The sequence below is a fragment of the Zosterops lateralis genome (assembly GCF_965231275.1).
Source record: "Zosterops lateralis genome assembly, chromosome: 9".
Classification (NCBI taxonomy): domain Eukaryota; kingdom Metazoa; phylum Chordata; class Aves; order Passeriformes; family Zosteropidae; genus Zosterops; species Zosterops lateralis.
In genome coordinates, this window is record NC_139769.1 from 9,300,782 (window position 1) to 9,326,444 (window position 25,663).

General features: G+C 40.6%; 1 protein-coding gene across 6 annotated transcripts in view; it reads right to left on the reverse strand.

Moving 5' to 3' along the window:
• Positions 1-25,663, reverse strand: part of MAST2 (microtubule associated serine/threonine kinase 2) — a 186,746-nt gene that overhangs the window by 87,550 nt on the left and 73,533 nt on the right. For 5 of the 6 annotated variants that reach the window (XM_083867704.1, XM_083867703.1, XM_083867707.1 and 2 more), the window contains one exon: positions 18,136-18,167. In XM_083867704.1, the coding sequence (XP_083723830.1) occupies positions 18,136-18,167 (32 nt within the window). Of the gene's footprint in view, positions 1-9,416; positions 9,967-18,135; positions 18,168-25,663 lie in introns of those variants that run through there. The other variant, XM_083867705.1, reaches the window with a different exon arrangement.

Genomic DNA, 25,663 nt, shown 5'->3' on the forward strand with positions numbered 1-25,663 from the left:
CCTCCTGCCACTCCAGCCTGCAGCAGCCTCTCTATGAAGAAGTACAGCACTTCAGCTCTTCGCAGAGCTTTTCCACCTCTTTCCACCTCCCTGTGCTTGAGTAACACCACCAGGCTATTGCTAATTCCTGTAGCATGGGGTTTGTACATATCCAGAAGAGCTGTAACACACAGTCCTGGACAGACATGGTTCCATAACCATTCCAACAAAACTATGTCAGCAAAACAGATTTGAAAAAGCAGGTGTTATTCCCCCCATTTGACAGAGAAGCTACAGTGCAGAGCCTAAAGGACAAATTAGGATAAGGGCAGCAGCAAAGGTGGTTGGCAGACTTTGTGTCTTTGTAGGGAGTGAGGACTGAAGACGAAATACCAGTGGATGGCTAAAACTAAACCAAGACAACAGGCAAGTAATTAAGGTAAAATGAACAAAGCAAACAACAAAGAGAAAGAACTGAGCTGTATTTCAGTGGGTGAATTAGAGGGCTTTGAGTTACTCAGTTCTCAATTACCAGCTCACAAAAGCAAAAAGGGCTCTCCTCATCTCTGCAGAATCACAAACCCCCAGCACACATCCCAGGGCAGCAGCGTGTGCCAAGGATCACCATGGTGCCCCCGGGCTCAGGGCACACGTGGTGAGCAGCGAGCAGGGAGTGTTGTCACCTGTTTCACAGTGTATTACCCAGAAGACCAAATCAAGCCTGAACTCTAAAACAAGCTCTGGCATCTGATTTGTTTCTCAGTATAATTTGGGTTGTTTGCTCCAAACCGAATCTCCGGTGCAGGACGTTCCACTCCACAGCTCGTTTCCTCTTTCCCGGGTTAACACACTTAGGCTCAGCTGAAATGTTAAGGATATTGTAAAGCCCTTGAATTTACCATGGCTTTTCTGAGACAAAAAGCTTATTTTGTAGGATGTTGGCTAAGAAGAGTTATTCTGGGAGCAAGGGGAATGCTAATGTAATGAACAGATGAAGAGGATGAATTTTACATTTTCAAGCATAAATTCTTAATGAAGTTAGAGCATGGGATAAGAATAGACTTTACAAAATAAGCATGGTACAAAAGAGACATGAGAAACCAAAACCATGCTTGGGAAACATCAGGGGTGCCAGTAGACACACATACACACAAAAAAAGGAGAATAAGTTTATCTAGTTTTAAAGGCAGAATTACATCCTTATTTGGACATGCATTTTTAAGAGAAATTGGCCCCTATTTTAGCCATTCCTCTGGAATACTATGAATCTTCACAGCAAAAGCTTAGCTTTTAATCTTAAAGTCTGGGAAAACTGTGATAAAATATCATCAACTGTCAGACAAAGTACTTCAGGTTGTGAGCCTCAGGAAAATATGTAACATATAAACAGATCCAACATGAGAACAAGCCTGGACCACAGATTTTTAAATAACTACAGACTGATACAACTCAATCAACTGTTCTACTGTAATTCTGAGAAACCCACAAAGATGATTCATTACAAAACCAAGGTCTCCTAAAATACACATATTATTTAGAAGGTCTTGAATGAAGACACTTATTTTATATATGACTTTTAACATCTGTGCCTACCTATATATAAGTGGAGACATAAATGTGAGAACACAGAAGCAGATTTAATAAATTAAGATAAATTGACTCAAACTGAATTCACAGCTTTGAAATAAAGTACAGAATGGACAGATATGGAACTCCTAATGATTTCTGCAGTCTCCAGAGAAACATTCATGTTGAAATACTAAAACCAAAATTTATCAGTTTGCAATGCTATATCTTACTACACTCTACTGTAACCATTAAAAAACGGCACAATAAATCTAAATAATAGAGCTAGAAACAAAAATATATAACAAAACTTCTTGGTTTAAAATAAATTACTTTCATAACCCACCTCACGAATGACCTTTCAAACCATCTCATATATAAAGAAAAGGAGAAAGTGTTAATAAATGGGAATATCCATCTTGTATTCACTTCCTTTTCTTTTCTTACAAATTTTTATTAGGAGATGTAGATTTGATAGATGAGAGAAAGGAAAAAAATTAATATTTAAGCACAAATGTATACAATTTTAAAAAAACACTTCCTACTAAAAAAACACTTTCTGCACTACCTATTAAAACGCAGCCGGTAAAAAAAGCAAATCCTCCTTCCAGCTGGCCAAAGTATTTAGCACAACACACAGGCTCCTAAACAAACACACAAGCGAGGAGAGCACAGATGAGGCGTGCAAACCAACACCACCTGCGTGTCCAGAGAACACTCTTCCTTCCCTTCCATTCCCTTCCCTTCCCTCAGCTCCAACACCATTGAACGCTCCTGCCATCAGCGACCACTTACAAGAGCACGATGTACAACACCGACTGCGGCGTCCTGCGGCCCAGCCGGCAGCTGCCCTTGCTCCTGACGAGAAGGGGGAAGTTGCAGAAGCGACAGGTCCCACTCCTGAGATCCATCTTGCCACCAGCCGAGGCTGTGCGCGCTCAGCCATGGGGCGCAGGCCGGGACACGTCCCCACGGGCTGGGGCTGCTCCTCCACGCCGAGCGCGGCTCTAATCGACTGCATGTTCTGCCCAAACTAATTGTGAGTTCTCTGCGAGGGCAGTGCAGACACTCGTGACTTTAAAGGAACACTTCTGGTCAATATTTGTGTGTTGATTCACTCGGAAAATTGGACGTTTAATGATTCTGGAATCTTCCAGCCTCTCGGAGGCAGAATGGGCGAGCGGTTGCATTGAAATGAAGTGTGGAGGAAAGGGAGTAGGGACTTTTATCAGATTCCTTTCAGTGGAAAATTTTGCCCTAAAAATTTGCTGAGAATTATACCTTGACCTGTTCTGCTATTTTAAACTTCTCATCTGCTCACAAATAAAAGTGAGAATCTCAGGAACAAAAACAAGAATGCAATAAGGACTACAAAAAATAATATTCACCTTCTCAGGCAAGCTATAACCCAAACATACATTATCACTTCTACTTATGCAGCGTGTCTTTGATGAGAATCAAAAGGATTACTTCCAAAACCAGCTTTTTTGGTGTTTATATAAATAAATGCCCATCTCAGCCCAGAGATGTGACAATGCAATTCTCAGTGCACAGCAAGTCTTTCTCAGACGGCTGGATCAATAACATCCCTGCTCTAAAGACCTAAAGGTCTGAAGAAAGGAAAGGACAGGGAGAACAGGAAGGAAACAAAAGCATGCAGAGCTCTTTCACCACAGCGAAGATTACGGTTTGAAGATTTTATTTTAGAACATTAATAATTCATAATGACAGTGTAATGTAAACTAGGTTAGAAGATTATGCTCTCAAGTACCACACAAGGGATTGAATGACAGAATAATAACAACTAGCCAAAGTAGCAAAATTTCAGGAGATAAATGAGGGGAAGAGAGAACTTGGAGCACTAAAAGGAGCATATTTGAGATGAATGAACAAAAACAGGAACAGAGAGATACAGAAGCAAAAGGGAGCACAGATGCAGCCTGTAGAAAAGAGAGCACGAGTGGGTCCATTTACAGCAGATGAAGTCTGCAGGCCCTCTGGCATGGTAGTTATGAATATTCAAACAGAAGCATAAATTTGAGACAGAAGTTCACCATAGCTCAGGATAGCAAGACAGAGCTGAAATGGGACACCATTCCAAAAATTGGTGAAAAGTTACCCTGAGATCCTCTTTCCTTCTTTATATCCTAAACCTTCCTTAAACTTACAGGTTAATATTGATTTATCTAAATGGTTTATCTAACTAAATTAAAATTATAACACATGTCTTCAAAAAGCAGTTTTTTAAGGAAACATATTGTAAAGGAATCTGCTGTTCATGGACAGGAACAGTCCTGGGCTGACACACACAGCTGTGTAAAATAACCTCTGTTACCCCCCAGCTCCAGGCCATGAAGGTGACACCAGCTACTCACTGCTAGTACATCTCTACTATTAGTGCTTCAGCACAGGACATTAACAGGCTTCTTTGCACACTCACTTATTTTCCAAATTAAAACTAAAAATAGTTCCTGGTTGCCTCATAGTCCAATTAAAAACAAATCTTGGAAAATGCATGGCACTGTCTATCAACAATAATAAGCATATGACTGTCTGGTTAAGAATTTTATTTCTTTCTCAGAACTATTCCCTTGCCAGGAATCTTTCAGTGCTCTGGTTGTTTCTGTATCTGCATTCAAGATCAAAAAGTCTTTGAAGGAGACGACTTGGAAGGAAAAATTTTATACAGAACTGAGCACACCACTGTCGTTTGAGGAACTCACTGTTATTTGAGGATAAGGACAGAAAATGAAATGCTTCAATATTTACTACAGTCTCTTAAGAACCTTCTGAGCTCTTCATTCCTCCCTGGAAGTTGCTGACTTGTCCCAACCGTCCCAAACTCTGAACAGGGCAGGGGTAGTAAATGAGTCAGCTCATACACAGGTGCACCAGCAGATCACAGCCTTCAAACATGATTATATAGAAAACCCAGTTATGACCCACAACCTTATATGGTTTATAGTTGAAATGGCCAACAGACAGTAAAGCTCTCCAACTTCTAAAGTCACAAGTACAAACTCCCCTCTGGGAGCTTCCAATTTCCCAGGTCAAACCACCAGGTTATGATTTACAATTGGTCCCATGGAGGGCAGCCAAATGGTGAGCCTGGAAGGAGACAGGAATTCACACCTCGGGCTCCAAACCCCAGGGTTTAACTCTTCTGCTACTGCAGCTCCAGGCAGGATGCAGGGATTTTTGCATTTACATAATGCCTTCGCATGAAAAAATTATACCATTTAGGCCACCATGCCTCAATATTCCCAATGACATTAAAGTAAACAAACAGTTTCCCATCAGCTCAAGATACACAAGAAGTTTATCTGAGCCTGTCACATTTCAAGTATCACCAGTTTGTCCCTCCCATGTAGTTTCTTAGATGGGAAAAATGATTCCCAAGAATAATAACCAGTACAAAGGAAAAGGAATAAGGAAAAAAAATTCCATTAAAAAAAGAAATTAATTCTGGGAAACTCGTTCGTTCAATGTGAGATGTAGATTAGAATTCAGTTGCCAAAAGCTTACCTACTCAAAATTCATCATTTCACATTATGCATAATGATATATCCACAAAGTTGTTCTGTTTCTCATTATTCTTGAATTGCTGATCTACACTGTTTCCAAAAGTGACATTATGCTGTCTTGCAGTCAACTCTGACCAATTATTGAGCACATTTAAGAAAGCAGAACCTGTACCAAATCAAGCACTAAACCAGGAGGATAATACTGACTGCAAAACCAGAACAATTTCCAAATGTCATTCAAACTGAATATAGGACTCTTCATTAGTCCTCCAATATTTGTCAAATAGGAATTTCTAACTAAAAAAAATTGTTTTAAACCCATATCATATCAAGTGACTTTACACTAAGCAAAATTTAAGCAAAGATAGGAAACCATCAACATTTGATAAGCCTTGAGGTATTTCAGAATAAAAACAAGGAAACTTATCAAGTCTGAATTCTGAAATGTTTTTGATCTTCCTTAAAAATAAGGAAATTCTGTTAGTTATGGTCCTGATGTTGTAAAATACATGCAGTCCTCAAATCCCAAACCTCAGGTAATCTGGGGATGTGTGTACAAGAATTCATCCTTATGCTACAGAAGGGGTTTCTGCATCTGCCTTGAAGCAGCAGGACTGGAGTTACAAGACCCTCACCGAGGCACATCAGCAATCCTCACACACAAGATAAAGAACCACGGTCTAACAGAACACCCATTCCAAGAAGCTGGATATCCCCATCCCCATCCTTTGGTGAGGATTTGCTGACCAGCACCCTCCACATCTGGAAAGCCCACTGCATTCACTGCAATGGAGCAGATTCACCCAGGACACTGCCCACCCAACCTCACTCATACACCCAAACAAGCCACAGCTCTAAATATAGGTTTCCCCTCATCCACTGCAACAGCTTGTACAAAAAAGGCTTTAAATAAAGGCAGGCAGCCCTCCAGGACATTTGCTGAATGTCTATGTATAATATATTCTTGTTACTTACCACACTTATTGATTAAAGGCTTGTTTCCTAGAATAGGCTTTTTAAGTAAATAAATTAATATATTCTTAAATTATATCACAGATGTCCATAAAATCCTAATTATATAAAACTCATAACATTGTAATTACACACTGATCAAGTAATTATGTAGTGTGCTTAAAGACTATTTTGGAGCAACATTAGGTTTCCCATTTTGTTTTACTTAAATAAGACAGCAAGGGTCTGGTCACCATCACATCCACAAATGGTGACCAGATTTTGTACAGACTAAGAAAAAAAATCTATTAAACTATTCTACAAAGCTATAAAAATTTTTAATAGCTATTTCCAATAGACTTCATTAAAGCTAGAATTTCCAAGGCAAAACACTCCTATAAAAATAACCTCCACCACACATCCCTATAAGAACATGTTTCACAACTGGCATGAATTTATGAAATTGAAATAGCACAAGAAAATGCCCCTTGAATGATCCAGCTGAAGCCAACTCTTCCCTTGGTTTGTTAGGAAATTGAAGCAAATTTCCACTGAGACTTCACCTCAGCTGCAGCACTCAGAGATGCCAGAAAAACTGCACCTGGACACTTTCATCCCTTTTACCACAAACAAATTAAACTGCTTCTAGAATTACTGGTATCTTACTGAGAGTGTTAAACAGAATGTAACGTTTTCTAGAATGGGGGTAATTGCACTCTCCTTTAATCTCACAGTTCATCACTTCCAAGTTAGAACAACCAATTCATGACATCTCTTAGGCAACTTGATATCAAAAAATTCTGTAAATTCATATTTTGGTTAAATTAAAGGACTAATATGGGTGCACAAGGATTTGCCAGCTCATAAAGAAGACCAGCTGTGAATCATGGCCTCATTTTCTTCTTCAGTAATTTGACTTTCCTGTTACCCCTAGAAGAGTGCAAGCCAGATCCCAAAGACAAGAATCAGCACTTGTTTAATTCTGGATGTAATTCTCTTTTCTTCCTAAAGATGCATGACCTTAATTCCAACCCACATTTCCATCAACTACAGCAATCTTATCCCACCTGTTATCAATTTGTTTTTATTGCAATCAGACCATATTTCCTTTTACTCTTTTGCAAGGTTTACATTATTTTCATTTGTTCAAAGGTTATGTATAAAATATTTTCAATCTTAATTAGATTAATTCTTTCAGAAGCCACGAACTTCCACGCCATCTGTCTTGACATCAGATACACCAACAGTTGTTCATCTGTCGACATAAAATTATCGATGGCACCAGGAAATATAGGGAAGAAGGAAAAATATGTGCAAATTCTTGCAAATGCAATATACCAAAGGTAAAAAGTGAAGGCACAAGTTTTTCTTGTTACATTTTCCAGCAGTTCTCTGTAGAGCCATGGAAATGAATCACTGCCTGGCTAACCTGAGGTGCTAAGCTGAGCAGATCAATGACAGTGGTAACTTGCCAAGATGAACCTTTGCTCTAAGCAGGCAGGAATGGCTATCACTGGCACCGTAACCAAGTAAACAAAACTACAACAAAGAAATACAGGATAAAACAGGATCAAGAGCTGCACAGGTGAAAGCAACAACGACAAAAATAAAAACTTATTATAGTCGACCTAAGCTCTTCCACAGAACCATGTATCTGTGAATCATCAACCATTCAGTATTTAAAGAGCAGATGGCTGGAAGGTCCCCATATGTGAAAAATATTATTATCAAGGAGTCCATAGTAACAGTGGAATAAAGCTTGCTATTAAGACTTTTATATGAACTGTTCTTAAAGAGAAAATTATTCACTGACCCATGTCAGAACCCTGAAAATGGAAAGTTTCTCAGACGAAGAAAAAGCAATAAGTACCAAAAAGGCTCTTGAAAATAGTCAATAATCATCAGATCTCATCTCCAAAAGGAACAGTTCTCAACTGACTTTAACAATAATCTAATCTTGATATTTAATTGACACTTACCAGTCTGTTAATTAGCCCCAAGGCTAAACAGCATTTAATCGAGTTTAATCACCCTTGTTTAAAGGAACATTACCTAATACCAGCCTTTAAATAATAAAAATTCATTTAAAATTAGATTGATAGTCATGACATTGAAATGTTAGGAGACTGATCTGTAGTCACTGCCCCTCACTTCCCCCAAGTGCTGCCAAAGTGAGCACCTTCTTAAGAATTGTCACCAATTGCTGCCCAACGTGCAGGGAAAGCAGCAGAGGCTGGGCAAGCCTCTCCCCATGGCCATGCACAATGAGGACAGACACATGCAATGTCCCTTTCCTCTGCTGACAACCCGATTTCCACTCAACAGATATCACATACATTACCCTGCATTAAAGGGGTAGAAGCCTAAAATAGTTCAACTTCACATTTTCTAGTTAGTCCTACTAGAGCTGGCCAGCAAAACCAACCTCCCTCTGAAATAACATCTAGATTCAGGGGCTATTGCATTACCACCTGATGAGTAACTGAAATTTGACCAGCCACATCCACCCTGCAGCATGTGAACTTCAAAACCAGCCCTCTGGGTGCTGTGCTGGCTCAAGTTTTAAGCAGGTACCCCTGAGCTCTGGTTTCATAACCGCACAGGCAGAGACCTCCAGCGTGTGTGAGCCTTTGCCTGGGACTGTCCCCCTGAGAGCTGGTGGCATTTCCTCTTAGTGAAGAAGCTGGAGTATTCCACTGGGGCAGCTGATGGCTGTGCTTGTCCCATACAAGCACAATGAGAAGCAAGAGCTAATCCTGAAGGGAAAATGTATCAGTTGAGCTGTTAAGTGCTTTAATATAAAGTGAGCTGGTTTGGGTTATTTTTGCTTCCGAAACTCTTGTATCCTTCACTCAAGCCTGCTAACAACAAGCTTGATTCTACTCCTTATCCTTTGTATACCCTGTGCTTGGAGGCTTCAGCCTGCCAGCCTCTGTAAGAAAGCAGAGTGGATTTCCAGGGAATAGAAGAGGGTGCAGTATTTAGCACAGACACACATAGCGGTTTTTAAGGACCCTACTTTAGGCTGTTTTACTTTTAAGTTGCATTTTCCTGACACCAGACATGCCTGTGAGGGCTCCTCTGCTGCAAGGTACAAGCTGCACAGGTGCCAACACAAGGTGCCACCTGGAACACGCATGCACACACCAGCAGACAAGTTTCCATTCTTTAATCCAATTTATCTTCTTACCTACATAGGGCCTAAACACAAATTACAAAAAATTTGTCCCAATAAGCAACATCAACCTGAACACTAAATGGCTGGAAGTAAGTTGTGACTAGGAAGCTGCTACCTTCTGTTAGATGTTATTCTCTTGAACTGCAAAGCTGTTAAGTTCATAGATGATTATGCCAACACCAAACTGTTAGAAGTTCCTAGTTGATACCTCTCCTTACCTCCACTGAAAAGGATGGCTGTAGCACGGGCTAGATGGATTGCTCTGGGCTTTTGAGTTCAGGTAAAATACTAGAGGAGAAGTGACAAGTGCACAGTCAGCACTAAATGGGAATTTAAGATGCTGCAGACCTGGAGCAGATGTAGGAGAGAACATGTGCTGATGAACATCATTTCCTCGGCAGTGGGAGAACAAAGGAGAGGAGATTCTGACAAGGTATCACAGTAGAAAAAAAAAATCAGGGTCAATATCACATCTTCTGTTTCAATAAAGAAAAAAAAAATAATTCCAAAATACAAGTTATATCTTCTAAACAAATGCAATAAATTAAGTGGTCAAAAGTCATTCCTTTCCATTATCATCCAAACCAAAAAGTGTTTTTCAGTCAATTTAATATCTATTCAATGTTATTTTTCCACTATAAAAAACCTCCAATCTGGAATTATCCAAATCCTTGCTTGCAGTGATTTCCAGTCTTTCTGGAATACACACCATTGTCAATCTCTAATACAAAATGTTTAACTGAGAAAAAAGAACAAATTGATAATGGCACCAGCACCAAACACAGACCATTTCTATCACTGTCCTCACAATTTGGGAGCCATGGTTCCATGCCACGCCTGTGGCAATGACCAAAACACACAACTGTGAAAATATGAATTACACAAACCATTAACTAGAAAACGACATTTAGCAGTGGCAGTTGTTTTAGAGCAACAACTAATTAAGCTGAACTGAAAGCAGCACTGCAAAGTGGCTTTATTCTAATTTTAGCAGTGGGGAAACTGAGGCATGAAGAGGTTAAGTGACATGTCCACAGCACATCCACAGTAGCATCAGGATTGCAGCTGAGGGTGCTGGTGCCCAGCTCTGTGAACTCTCCTGCTTTTGCAGGGTCAGCAGCCAAGGCACATTTGTATTCACACAGGGCACAGAAAAGGTCTCAAAGTAGCTGTTTCTCAAAAAGCTGCACACAGACTTGTACATAAACACAGAGCAGAGCTTCTAACACCTACTTTAGTGAACTATACACGATGAGGTGTCCTTCACTAGAAATAAAGTAAAAGTTAACTTACAATTATTGGTATTACAAAGTGTGCTTATGTGTTAGAATACAAATTAGTGCCACTGTATTCTCACATCTGTAACTTTGATTTTTTGACTGAGGGCTGAAAAACAGTTTCTCTTTACCATATTTAAACACAAAAGTGAGCAAAATGGAAATTTGAGGCATGCTTCAGTTCTGTTTAAAATTCAGATATTTTACACTTAGAGTCCTGAAGTCAAGCATGTTTGTCCATGTTCCTAGCTTTAAATTTCCTGATGAATCCAAATACTTATCAGTAAAGCAACCTTTACATACTGAAAATCCTCCCCACCAGCAATCTCTGCTTAAACAGCTGATGAGCTTTACAGTCTGCAGACAGGAAAGGTTAAGCCTGCCTTTTACTCTGCTCCTCCCTCCACTGACTACACCATAGATTTTTTTCAGCTCCTCTGCTTATGAACACAGTATTAAATATACTATTTCCTTAATTTTACCTAATAGAAATAATAAATATAATTATGAACACCATAACTAGGAATATGAATTAGTAGATTTCAAAGCATTTATAAAGGACACAAGCATTAAAAAGGAAATGCTTGTTAAGATTCCATTTTAGAAATACATGTGGCAACGTAAGTTAAGACTTCTTGCTTCAAATCTAGAAGTTTTCAATAGCATTTTCTTAATTCTAGAAGGTAGCACAGGTTTCTGAAGATTTTAACACTGTGACAGCTTTCTGACAGATTATTAATAGTACTTTTTAAATCTAAAGAATGATCAAACTAGAAAGACAGAGTTACAAACATTCAGTTTTACTACACTAATGCTTGGGACAAAATCTAACCACAATTTATCCCAGCTAAAAACATTGAAACATTGCTTTTTTTGGCTATACTTCATGGTTAATACTCCACAAAAGTAAAATGCTAAAGCTTCCAAAATGAAATTCCGTGTACAGCCAAATAAGTATAACAGACAAAGTTCTAACAAATCAAAGCAATGTCTATCGGCCACAGAAAATACTGGCCAGTTTTTCTTCTTCATAGCTTCAATCTGAAATGATTAAGTGCAATTTATTTTTGACAACAGTCCTTACTGGATCCGCAGAGATGGGGCTCCAAGCCTCTGCTTCCTCCGCTTCATCATTGTGCTGATACACTGATATGACTCTTCCCAGCATAAGAGGCTTAGGGCTGGGAAGGAGAGGCCACTGTTATCACTCCAACGCAGGGCACAGAACAATCAGTGCAATTCCAAGCTCTTCACACACCCCCAGTGTCACAGAGACCTCGGGAGTTCAGTAATGGTCCAGATTAATCACACGGCTCATGTCAAAAAACTAATTATTTATTTAAAAAAAAAAATGCGGATCAAAAAAAAATCTTCTGCGAGCCTGTTCACGGCATCCGGCGAAAGGAAAAGGAGCCCGGCAGAAGGAAAGGAAGGTGGCGGCAAGCCCAGGACACGGGGGGACACCTGACCTGTGACAGCCCGGCAGGTCCCGCCGCTCATCAGCGCCAACCAAGCCCCGGGCCGGCGGGAGCAAGACCAGCTTTCCGAACCGAACTAAAGGCAGAGAGAGCGGGACGGCGATGGCACACGGAGAGGGCTCTGGCGGGGAGCTCAGGGAGCAGCCGGGGACTCGCAGAGCCCGGCACGGCCCGAGCGGGGCGCGGGGAGCAGCTGCTGCCGCCGCGGGGACACGTGAACCAGCCCTCGGCCAGAAATCAATCCCCGCCGCTGCACGAGCAGCCTGCCGCTCAAAACATCCTCCCGCGAGTCCCAAGCTGTGCCCCAGACACAAACTTCATGGATTGCAGCACCCAGAACAGCCTGGGGGCCGCAGGCTGCAGGGGAGGAAGGGGAACACCTTCGCTTGGGAGGAAATGTTCCCTTCGCGCTTCTGCTTGAGAACAGCAACTTCAGCCAGCTCAAAATCAGTGTTGTGCTGTTAACAAAACTGCCCCAAGTGATGGCCAGCATTTTTAAATGTGTATTTGTAAGAATGTTACTTTCCCAAAAAAAGTTTCCATGTGTGTCTGATGGGCTTTATAACGTGCTCAAGGCTGTATTTAGGCTGCCATTCACTAGTAATCATCAACCAAGTCAAATTCCAGGTGTCAGCTCCGATCTTCAGACCCTCCCAGGATTCTGACACACTACAAAATCCCAGTCTCTCTCAGCAAGGAGGAAAAAAGAGCACCAGCTGAGGAAAAGGCCAGGGGTGGCTGTTCCTGACACAAGCAAAGCCCCTGCCCCCCACTCTGTGCCTCTGGAGTAAGGCAGCACAGCAAGCAACAAAAAGTACAAATTTGGTATGCTACGTATAATTCTATTGTACTTATTAAATGAGAGCCTGGATTAAGTAGTGGAAACTTGACAATAAAAAACTGCGCAAAATACTTTTTCCACTTTTAAATCCTTGATGAAAACCTCCATAAATTCTTTGTCTCTGAGAATACAGTCTATACATAACACCAAAATACTCCTGATTGACCAAATCACCTCTTTTAAAGAAACAATGCTTTCAAATAAATTTTAAAGCCTAATACAGGAATAGCAGCACTGCTGTGGAGCCCCACAAGAATAATTTGGCACGTTCCACCTCCAGAACCAGCCCCATGGATCAGCTTAAGAGCAGCAGTTTATTTTTGACCTGCTGCTTGTGAGCTGCTTCTACGAGCCCAGAGAAGGATGGGGTGGTCAGAAGAGTGCACCTCTTTCTCTCCCCATCTATATAAAGCACCACAAGCAAAATGCATTGACTAGAGGAATTATTTCTTACTCTATTCCCAGATCCAAATCAGAACAGATGCAACAGCAGCAAAATTCCCTACTCCTTTTCAGAACCATTTTTCATCCACTTCCTGCACTTTGGCTTTCCCACTCTTGGGACAATGGCACTTGCTCCTGGCAGGGAAACGGCATCGATCCATCACCAGCAGAAACACTCACCCGCCAAGACGAGCAGAAACTGAGTTATATACTCCATTTCTCTGCAGATACAGAGGAAATTCCCACAGCACCTGAGCATGGCAGCACGAAGACGTAAACCAGCACTAAAGCCAGAAATTTTCTTTCCTGCCATCAAACTTCTTATTGTTTCCAAGGTGTAAGCATTAAAAAGAATACAAGTAGTTCAGCATATCGCCCCAAAGAAATTCCTTGGTGTGTTAGTGCGTTATTTTACTGTCAGGAAGCTGAGGGGAAGTTTAACAAATTATGATGAAGACTTGTTTAATGAAACCCCCTCAGAAATGTCTAGGGCAGCAGAAACTAAGAATCTTCAGAGGTTTGAAGTAGAATGGTAATGCAGAGAAGGAGGGAGAGAATGAGAGAAAACAAGTCCCACAGGGGACATAAGCTGCCTTAAAAAGTGATTAGAAGGAATAAAGACCACCATAAAAAGCTTGCACACATCTTCAGCAAACACTTTTATGTTGCTTACTATATTTCAGAGACAGACATAAAAACTTAAGGTAAATACTACTCTTTACCAGCACCAATCACCATCAAAACAACAGTCTGTAATATTTGGTTCATATAAATGTGTATTTTTACTGGATATATTCTGGATTAAAACTATTTTTTCATGTTTCTTATGCCTCCATTTTCTTTTTCCATTTGTATACAGCCTTTTAAAGTATATTTGATACAGATGGTTGATAGCAGGAAATAATTAACAAAAAAAAAAAAAAAAAACCTTACAGCTGAAGTTAGAAACTGGTTTAGTAAATTTAGTTTGCTGAGGAAATTACTCTTTTCAAATTTGGATATAATATGAGAAAAGCTGTATTTTCTTTTTAGAAAATTTTACATTTAGAGAGCACCAAAATTACAGCAACTCACACCATGAACCCTGCCTTAAAAACCATGAGGATTTAAAATATAAACCCACATTTTTCATTAAAAAGCCTGAACAGGTCAATAATGTTCATGTTATAAAGAACTGAATTTATTATTAATTTACTATTATTGGGGTACTGAACAAGGATCCAGATGGCTCAAGGGCAACCCCAACTGGATTTAGTGACTACTGCTCAGCCAAGGAGGCAAGCAGAGGCAATAGTGAGCTCTGGGCTGGTGCTGGGCATCCTGCAGCCACAATGAAATGCAGTTTGCAGCCTGATCTGGGTGCTGAACTGCTCTTAAACACACCAACACACAGAGGTGCTCCACCACAGGATGCTCCTGCTGCAAAGTCCCCACCTTTGTCCTTTCAAGTCTGAAGCGTCTCTGCTGCGATTTGTGTGCAGGTGCACATCAAAACCACAGAAAAGCTGCAGCCAACAACACAAAAACCAATCTCTTCACAGAGAACAGAACAGGATAATGGCTGAAAATAATTAAACCACTTCAACTAATAGGCTGGAGATCAAAGTTTGAGTCTATCACTCCACATTCGCTATTTGAAACTAAAGAAAATATTCATGAATGGTAATTATTTCTTTTGTGAACAAAGCATGGGGAAAAACATAACCAATACATTTATATGCATAATTCATTAAAGGAAAACTTTGAACTCTGATTATTGAACTACATTAGAGACAAAATATAACTACTTATTCCTGTTCCCTAACTATTCAGTCTCTTAGCAGCCTGCAACTCAGCTGAGTTTCATCTCCTTTAGTGCATTAAACATAACCCCCTATAGAAACACAAACACTTTAAGCCCATTAACAACAAAATGGTATCTAAATTATAAGGCATTTCTCTTAATGTCACCCTGCATACAATTCCCCCATCTGTTTTACATGTCTGCTCACTCTGTGCTATTATTTCAAAATTAGGGTTGGATACCCAAGTGCAAAGCCATCCTTTACAGTGTGCCCGTGTTTCCTTCTGCTAATATGGAAACAGTCATCAACACTCATCAACAGACTTCACAGGCTCCATCCCACCATTTATTTTCTTCAACTCCCACCCAAGACCTTCTTTAGGTGACAAAATTTCTCATGTTCTCCTGACAAAAACAGTGAGACATGTAATCCCACTCCTTTTCCTCAGCACAAATAAGCACAGCAACTGTTGTTGTCCCTGTTTATAATTAGTTCCTGCAATAGAGATTACCCATACTGACCCAGGAAATATGAAGTATTGAGAGTCAAACAAAGAAAAAGTTAGAAGCATTGTCAGGAATAGCTCATCCTTTTCCATTCAGCAATGACAAATACCCGAGCTGATCCACAGGCTAAAACCTTTCTAACTCAACAACACAGCAAAGCAATCACCAAACCAGCAGCAATTGTCAAGCCCTCATTCTGTTTCTGGCAGGCTGGAAATAATTACTGCCTCCCCAAATATGATTTTTTTTTTTTACAGAAGTAAGTGCACCCCAATCTCCAGACTAGCACACAAAAAATGCTGAGTGGCTGATTTCTCTACATAATTCAATTGCTACTGAAGTGCTACAAAGGCTGGAGTTTGTGCAGAAAATGGATGCACCTCTTGAGGGTTTCTGGCTCCAAGCCAGGTACTTCATCCTCCTGTCCATTCCTGCCTGTGCTTCTGCCGGTGAGCAAAAGTCAGTGACTGACAGTCAATGAATCAGGACATGGCTACACCCAAACTATCCCTGTTCATCAGCCACAGCACAACAGCAGCTTTTCAGAATAAATTTTATTTTCAGAATTTATTTTTGTTTATGAGGTTCACTGTTAAGTTGATTCCAGCAGAGGAAAAGCCTCCAGAAGAACTAAAAACTGACTACAGATGTAATGCCACCCTTTTTGACAGAATGGTTGAACAAATTTATACATAATACATGTACATTTTTACCTTATATTATATGCGTATATAATAATTAGTCCCTTCATATAAATTTCTCTAATTTCTAATTCAAAAACTTTAAGGTTTGGGGTTTTTTTAATCAAGTAAGCACTCTTATACTGGGATATGCAAAATCATGCAGATCAACTCCACAAGAGTTTAGTGAGCCTGTATATTTCATAGTACAGCATCAATACAGCTCTACACCAGCCACAATACACTACTGACTTCATGAACAGTTAAAACTTCTCAAACAACAAGACATCATTTGGTTTTGGACTACACTTGGTACTTGATTTGACTATAGAATCTGTAATTCCAGAAAATACAATCAAATAATCAGCTAGATAACACAGGCAACTAAGACATTTCAATTCTTCATAGATTTTTAGTCTCACTAATAGCTGCAACCTTGTGCTTAAAATTTATGGCCTGGATCTCTTTGACACAGGTTGCTAAATTTCTTCATATAGTGACAGCTTAAAAGGCACTCACTTGTGGAAGAAAATGAAAGTGAAGTAATGAAAATTGCAGGAGTTAAGTAATACAGAAATAAAATATTCAGTCATTTGGTTTAGTTACCAGTGATTAAAACACTACACATCTGAAGCACTTCATTTGTATCTCAGATATCTCAAATGAAAATACATAAGTAGTCTTGTGTCATACCCACCTCCATGCTGGAATGAGCTGGAATATCTCTGGCATCCTCAATTTCAATTCCAAAAGTTTTTGTGCAAAAATATCTAAGTTACATTAAACAAAAAACTTACTGGTAACTCACTGCTCCACTATTTGATCAAAGAACCTTCATAATCTTCACATGATGAACACCACCTGTCTTAGCAATCTCTCAAATCTTGTTAAGCCAGCTTTTGAGGCATACTGGTTAAAAAAACCCAAACCAGTGAGTGCTTCATGTTCTTTAAATAACTCCCTGACCGGTTTATCATTGTCATATGAACTAAACAAAAAGGTCTGGTCATGCCCCACTTTTAAAAAAAGACCTTTTGATCCTCTGTATTGTTCAGCCCTGAATCACTAGCTCTACACAGCATTTTCCAAACACACTTTGTTTCTCATACAAAGGGGATAAGCTTACATTGAAAGACTGAAAATAATTTCTCATTAGAACCAGAAACCTGAGGAAGAAAGGTTATAAGCCTTTGGGAGCTTCATGTCTGTAGTCCACAAGCTTTGGGAAACAATTTTAAATCATAATGCAATAACAGGCAGCAGTACAAAAGCTTTCTCTTTTATATAATGCAATCAATAATGCAATTTCTTCCACCATAAATCTGTAAGCATAGCAGAAGCTAAGCTCTCGTAATACCATTGAAACACAAGTTAGTTCACTAAAATTCTTTAAGCATCATAATGCATTAAAAAAATTGCTGTTTGTTTAAATCACAGTTTTAAAAGCCTACTTTTCCTGACATGCACTACTTTATTGAGCTACCTCTATCAGGCTGCCTGCTCCACAAACACTCTGACCTGTGTGGCCCAGGAGCTGTGTGCTTAGACTTCTGTCAACAGACTGTTTGAAGAGCAGTGATCAAAGTTGTCCATACTGCATAAATAATCAGTGACTCCTCTGGAGTCACTTCAGTGATGTCGGAGTGGCAACACTCAACACCACAGCTACTTCCATATCAGGATCAGCTCAAGCTGGTAATTAGAAGTAAGCTTACACTACCACTGCTTTTCCTGCTACACTTAAGGAAATGAATAGAGGCTTCAGCCTCAGAGAAATCCAAGCTAGCTGTTTCCAAGCCCATGACAGATTCTTGAAAATGCTTAACAGAGGAAACAGAGCATCTGCCCATCTAAATTACTTCCACAACTGAACAGCTATATATGTTCAAAACAAACCAAGGGATGAATAAAGAATAATTATACTTACAAGCTTCCTCTTCTGGGGAGACTGAGCTCTTTCTGGAAAAAAAAAGAATGAAAACTTTGAGTTAATTTTACTTTTTATTACATATCACTAATTCATTTATCAATAAATGACTGAGGTGGAATGAATAAGGAGCTGGCCATTTCCCAGCGCATGCTCAGGGTGGAACTGCACAGCTCTGCTGCTGCACATTCACAATGCACAGTCTGGGATACAAAAGTTGCTCATTTTGCCTAAACAACCATTGCCTTTGGAGTCAAAAAAATCATAAGCACTCAACAGAGCAAACATAACTTTGAAATTCAAGCCTGAGCACATATAAGGCAATAATTAATTCTGTCCTACATACCTCATCAGCATCAGACCGAACCACTTCCAGAAGTGTGGAACGTGGGGTGCCTGCAGCTGCTGCAGGATGGTCTCACACTCTCATCAAAAGGAAGAATTAATGCCATAGAGTTGATTTTGGGGGTGATTCGGGGTATTTTTTTAAACATACACATTAGCTGTGTTACGTATTATCACAAAAAATTCGAGACCAAACACAACTTCCACTTCCCAGCAACATTTTTGCATTTCAGCAGCACAAGCAAAGGCAGACGGGGGATTTTGCTGTTTTTATTGCAGTCGGTAGCCCGGGGGCATCCCCAGGCGTGGGCATTGCTGGACATGGCTCATTCCCCTGGCAGTGCCCAGGCTGGACACAGCTCATACCTGGCACTGCCCAGACTGGACATGGCTCATCCCCCGGCACTGCCCAGGCTGGACATGGCTCATCCCCAGCACTGCCCAGACTGGACACAGCTCATCCCCGGCACTGTCCACCCCCGGCACTGCCCAGGCTGGACATGGCTCATCTCCGGCACTGCCCAGGCTGGACATGGCTCATCCCCCGGCACTGTCACCCCCTGGCTCTGTCCCCTCTCCCCCCGGCACTGTCCCCTCTCCCCCCGGCACTGTCACCCCCCGGCACTGTCCCCTCTCCCCCCGGCACTGTCCCCTCTCCCCCCGGCACTGTCACCCCCCGGCACTGTCCCCTCTCCCCCCGGCACTGTCCCCTCTCCCCCCGGCACTGTCACCCCCCGGCACTGTCCCCTCTCCCCCCGGCACTGTCACCCCCCGGCACTGTCCCCTCTCCCCCCGGCACTGTCCCCTCTCCCCCCGGCACTGTCACCCCCCGGCACTGTCCCCTCTCCCCCCGGCACTGTCACCCCCCGGCACTGTCCCCTCTCCCCCCGGCACTGTCACCCCCCGGCACTGTCCGCCCCGGCCCCGCCCGGCTGCCGGGCTGCGCTCCCGCCGGGCACCGCCAGGTGGCAGCCGCGGCCGCCGCCCTCGATGCTGAGGTTTTTATCCTTAAAAACATCGGCACGGGCGGGACCTGGGGCTGTGCTCGTCCCCGGCCGCTTCGCTTCGGCTGAGCCCAGCAAGCATCAGCACAGCCAATACTAACTGCATGTCAGGGTGCTGATCTACAGGATGTGTTTCTCATCCTTTCTAAGAAAAAAAAAAAATAAATCAGTTTTTTCACTAAATATTGAAGAAAAAAATCAATAGGAAAAAAAATCAAATCAAATCCGTAACATTGGTAAGGTAATCTCTTTTCCATCTTTAGCTCCAGTGTTTGTGCTGACCGACAAGGCTAACAATGTTATTGACAGGCACTGGCTGGTCTGATCAGTAATACATGGGATTTGGCTTAAAGTTTTTCAAAGATACCAAAAAGTTACAGCCACTAATAACTAATAAATAAAGAACTTACTCTTACATGTCGTTATTCTTTTCAAGTCTGTGTTCTCCATAATTTGAAATTTCATTACAGTTTAAGAGTACCGAGCAAATTCCATGTGTGAATTATCACGAGGCTGACAGCTTACAGCATCGAGAAATAAATTCCTGTCGTCAGACAAACTTGTCAAGATCTAATCAAAACACTTCAAGTGCCTAAGATAATAAATCATTAGCATCTATAACAGGTTGTGTGGTTTATATTCTAAAAAAGGTACTTCTTCCACTCTCATTTGTTAGAAAGAAGTAGTTTCCAACTGTGAAGCCTACGTAGCAAGGGCAGCTTTTTGCTACTGCAAATTAATAAAAAACAGGTAAGATACAGGTATTGTATATTATTTTGCTTCTGTGGGTACTGTGTTACTTAGACATGCATATAAATCTCTTTCATTTATGAGCAGCTGTATTTAATTTATGCTTTTTAAAGAAGATGGCACCTCTTGGCAGAAGGCACTGCTTCTATTCAAATGACGTATTTCTGTTTATTCCAACACAGTAAGCCCCAGAAATTTTTAGAATGTATGTATAAAGCTCTGGAATTTCATAGTACTGGATGAAAAAGCAAAACAGTGACCTTTAAATCTCTCCAACTACCTTCTAGTTTTTTAACTTCTAGGGTTCGTTTTTACAAGCTTTGCTCTAGTCATTAGAGCTGAAAAGTCATTTAAAGAGAGAACACTCCCTTGCAGCAGCACAGCTCTGGTAATTGTGACTTGTAATTACCAGACATACATCACAAGAAACACGGTCCAGGAATGGGAATGGACAAATCCTTTCCTTTACAGAACGCTTGCTTTACTCAAAAAATAGGACCTTTAATACTTCCTATAATGTAGGTAATTCAGGATTAAATGCATGCAAGGTTAGGAGGACTGCCTGGGGCTTTGTTCCTGAAAGCATCCCTTGGAAACCAAGTTTCCAAATAAGGAAGGAAAAAAGTCCTAGCAGATGACATCTCAATGCAATTGAAATATTATCCTATCCATGTAGGAATTGTCTTCATTCTGCACCTCCACCTTGACAAACACAGTGCGGCTGTGGAATCAATAGGCAGTAGTTCACATTTAATACTACTGTGGTCTTGACAACAAAGAGCACAATCAAAACTATCAATTTTTATACCTGTTGTTCCACTATGCCTCATTTCATGTTAAGTCTTAAAATCCCCTTCACAAACCCTAACAGCCACACAGCCCCATCACATCCTGGCCTCTGCAGCACTTTCCTTGTCCTCCGGAGAAATGTCAATGCACCCTCCCAGCTCAAAGCTGGTAACAGCCTCTATAACCCCCAAAACAGACCATGAATGGTGGGGCCAAGGAAAAAGCACCAAAGCTGGACATTACACAACCACAAGCAGTGTAATGATGAGATTTGCTTTACCAGGCAGTTTGTGTGTGAAGAAGTTACAACCCAGAGAGAAACTGCCTGGAAATGGAAAGAAGGAGGGAGCAGACTCAGACAACTGCTGAGCTGTTTCCTATTTGAGGCTGCCCACTGCCAGGAGAACACTGCAGATCTCCAGGGGATCAAGTGCACAATGAAAATGCCTCCCAGAGATGGGGATACACTCACAGGGTTGAGACTCAGCTGGGTCTTAAGACAGCTCAACACTTCAATGTGTGCAATGGGACCAACTGAGAGTTTGTACCTTAGAATGACAGGGTGATTTCAAACGTATGAAGCAGCACTACAAAAATAGTGAGTCAATAATTACGAAAAATGTAAGAGAAAAGTCCAACAGCATTTCACAAGCACCCTATAAAGGCTAAAGTCTACTCCAAATCATATATAGTATCATTTATAGTAGAGATTAAATGTTTTAAGTTAGTAAATTATGAGGTAGGTGGTATGATTTAACTGGTTTCCACTCACACCACAAAGGAGTTTGGTATTACATGTCCAAGTATCCTGAAAAAATAAATCACATTTTAAGAGGTGAGATAACTAATAAAAGAGTGCTGAGCTGTGACTACTTGGTCTGAAACACTATTTACAGGGTGCAGCTGTAATCCTTTCAGTATGCTAGTTTACCCAGAAAGACATTTTTCATTAAAGACCACCCTTCTGATGAGAACAACACATGAACCTGCAAGATTCCAAAGTGCCCCTTCCAACAGCACATCTGCCTCCCTGAGCACTTGTGCTGCCAGTAGCTATATTTATATTACCATTATTACTCCAGCCAGCCTCCGTGCCACCTGCTCTCTAGGTCAACAATATAACTCTCCAAACAGAGGCTTACATTTATATTTGATTTATATGAAGTGCTAAATGGCATAAGAACGTTTTAAAATATTGGTGCACATTATTCACAAAGAACTTTCAGAAGTGGAAATAAAGAACTACTTTCACAGATCCTAAAAAATGAGTGTATTAAATCTTGCAGTACCCAAATGACAAGAACAGACTGTTCTGAAAGTTAATTTTTTGTACCAGCTCCACATTTCAAGGCATAATTATTAAACATGCAACTTGATCTCTACATGACAAAAGAAGCAGCAGATTTTCAGACAAGCAGTTAAAAAGGAACCTTGGGAAAGAAATTCAGCATCACGGAACTCATAAAAAGCTGATTCAAATATCTGCCTTCAAAAGAGTTCCTTATATTTCCTTTTATCTTAAGTTCATCACCTCAATCATGAGGCTATAAAATCAGTTGGACACCATATCATGCTACAGAAGAGGTTTCACAATAGGACTCAATCCTCATTTTACAGGCAGCAAGGAGGCTAAAAGAGAAAAAAAACCAGCCATCTGAAAGACCGTTTTTCTGTTTGCGAAATATATTGCTTAGTACATAGACACTGAAAATTATATTCAGTCTTTTTATATATATTTTTCTACACAGAAACAGCATTTGAAAACAGGACTGTTTCAGGCAGCAGGAAGAGTGCTGGCTTCTTGCACAGGTGTGTGCACACAATATGGAGCGGAAATAAAGTCTGGAAATCTATTTGTTCATTGACCTACAATACAACCCACATCGTGCCAGCAGATACGTTGTGTTATAAAAGTGTGAAAAAACAGGAACCCATCACTCAAATTTGTCACTTTCTCTCAGTCTTGTAATTTGTCCTTGAATATGTATCTGCGCATATGGCACAGACCCACAGGCAAAGTTGGATGCTGGAGCCTGCACTGATGGCAGCTTAAATGGAGTCCTTGCAAATTAAAATGAGAACCATCCCCACACAGGATGTTCCATATTTTTGCCAGAGCAGACAGCATGATTCCTGAGATTGCTTTTGACCTTGGCTCCCTTGCAAGGTAGTTCACTACCATACCAGTTGGGACAATAGACAAATATTTTTACAGCCATAAGAGCAAATATATTTCAGTTAATAAGTTAATATTTCACAGATGATGAAATTCCACTGACAGTCAGTGACCTGGTACCATGCACTCTTGTTTTAATTTTTTTTTTCCTTTGCTGACTATGTTTGCTTTAGGGTATACTACCAACCAGCAGGGGATTAATTAAATCTCCTTCTATACATAACCATTTGCATTACAGAAATGATATAATGAGGGTTGGAATCTCCAATTCTGATGGAAAGTACAACCTGGCCGTGCAAGGACAAACTGTAATCCATCCATCAGATTAACAGGAAGGAATTTTTCATGGTGATTAGGAAAAAAAAAAAACGCCCCATGCTAAGCTTTTCTTTCTCCTATCAGAATCTGTCAGGAAAAATAATTTCCTTCTTTTCACCATATCACTGTAAATGGTTATTAAAACCAGCACTTCTCAATTTCTCTGTCTAGAAATGATTACATCTGAACTTGTTTCCCAAACTCATCAGTGAAGAATTTTAAACAGCAACACTAAAACTGTATCTGTACTGAAGGTCAGATGAACCTATGGAATATGCTGCAGATCTTTTCTATAATTTACTGACTTTTTAGAAACTAAATTCAGGATCATACTGTTAGATCATCTGCTTAGCTACAGAGATACTTAAAATACAGAAAACGAATACCCAGCCTCTTGCCAATACTATTCAAAATATTCAGAGGACACGGATTTAATTCCCAGAACCTTTCTCTGCACTCTACAGAATTTATGTCTGCCATCACATAAATTCTGAAATGCCTTGGATAGCTTAGTCCTCATTCCCTGTACCAGCCAAAGTGCCTGGAACCACCCTTTCCTAAGAAATCTCACCTTCATGGTGGCGAAGTGCCACAGCCTCCAGAAAAATGTGTGTGACATCAGAATATTTAACAGTGTGTCTGTTCACCTAATGCTACTCTAAACATACTACAAGTTCAAAGCAAAATAAATTTATTGTTTCAGTTCATTTTCTACCTCAACATTAGTTGCATGACAATAAAAATGCCATTTGCAACTATTCTAATATATAAAACCAAATGGGGAAAAAACCCTCAGCTGTTAAACTAACAGGCAGCCCTATTTCTCTAAATATTCAGTATATATCAGTCTTTCGACCCACAGGTCACGAATCAGCAAATGATGCATTTCATGCTTTTAGATCTTCCAGCCTTTCTTTTCTCTTCAGCTTAGAAATCCTTTACTAGTCAGCAAAATAAAAAGCCTTTGGATTTATTTCAAATTAGAGCTACTGCAGAAGGAAAGAAAGCTAAAAGCCCTTTAAACTTTAAGCAAAATTCTCAAATACAGCGAATTATTTTCCCTCCCCAACCACCGCTTCTGACTGGGGAACAGAAACTTATTCTTTGGTAAAGCAAAGCTAAGGATCCAGGTCACATCTGTGCATTAACCTGTCAAGAATATATGTGACCAGAAGCTTCCCACTAACCTTTCATATCACTTAACCTCAGGGCTTTCCATGAGATTATGGATTTTGGTTACTTGACCTGAAATAATTCCAGAATACATCTCAAAACAGGCAAGAATTCACACTTTCTTCAGAATATTTTCAATGCCCACTCCCATGTATATATATATATGTATTTTAGTAAGCTGGAGTGTCTACTCCATATTCTGTACATTACATCATGTTTTCCAGCCCAAAATACAACATTACACAGTGCACACATGGGCCACAGCTCATGGCAAAAAACGGGACTGAAACCACACGTCACAGCTTGGACTGGCAAATGATAATAAAAATAATGGATGCAAACCACACTCCCAAAGGATGAAGGGAGAAATGCCCAGCCCCAGGAAAAGCCACAGCTCTTCCACAGCTGCTACAGCTCAGTGGGCACCCACAGCCCAGGGCAGGGCAGCACCCACACATCCCTCATCAGCCACAGCCATTTGTGACTTGCAGTCCTCCAACTCTCATTTCCTGCACAGGATTCATTCCTCTCTCTGTTTCTCAGGACCAGGAGCACAGGGTCACTCTGATTTCATGCCCTCAGTCAAGCAGAAGTCTCTTTCTTCCCATAGTAAAGACAATTCCCAGTTTTATATTCGATCCCAAGCTTTTCAGCTGTGGTTAAACAGAGAGTGGTTTCTGAAAATTAAGACAACCTCTAAGAACCCTGGTCACAATAACAGGGGTACAGTAACGCAGCTGTTCAATCCTTAGACATCAGCAAACTAATTTACTATTAACTTGATTGTTTTCCTCAACCAACCACAGAAGCAACCCTCTTCAAGTACACATGCCAAACTTACTTTAAAATGTTACAGAGCACATAAGAGATAATGTTTTTAAGGTGCAATTTCACTAGCAGGAAAAAGTAATGTTAAATATTACAGCTTGAATTTTGCAACCCAGAGTCCTAGATGTGGTGCAGAAGCATAGAA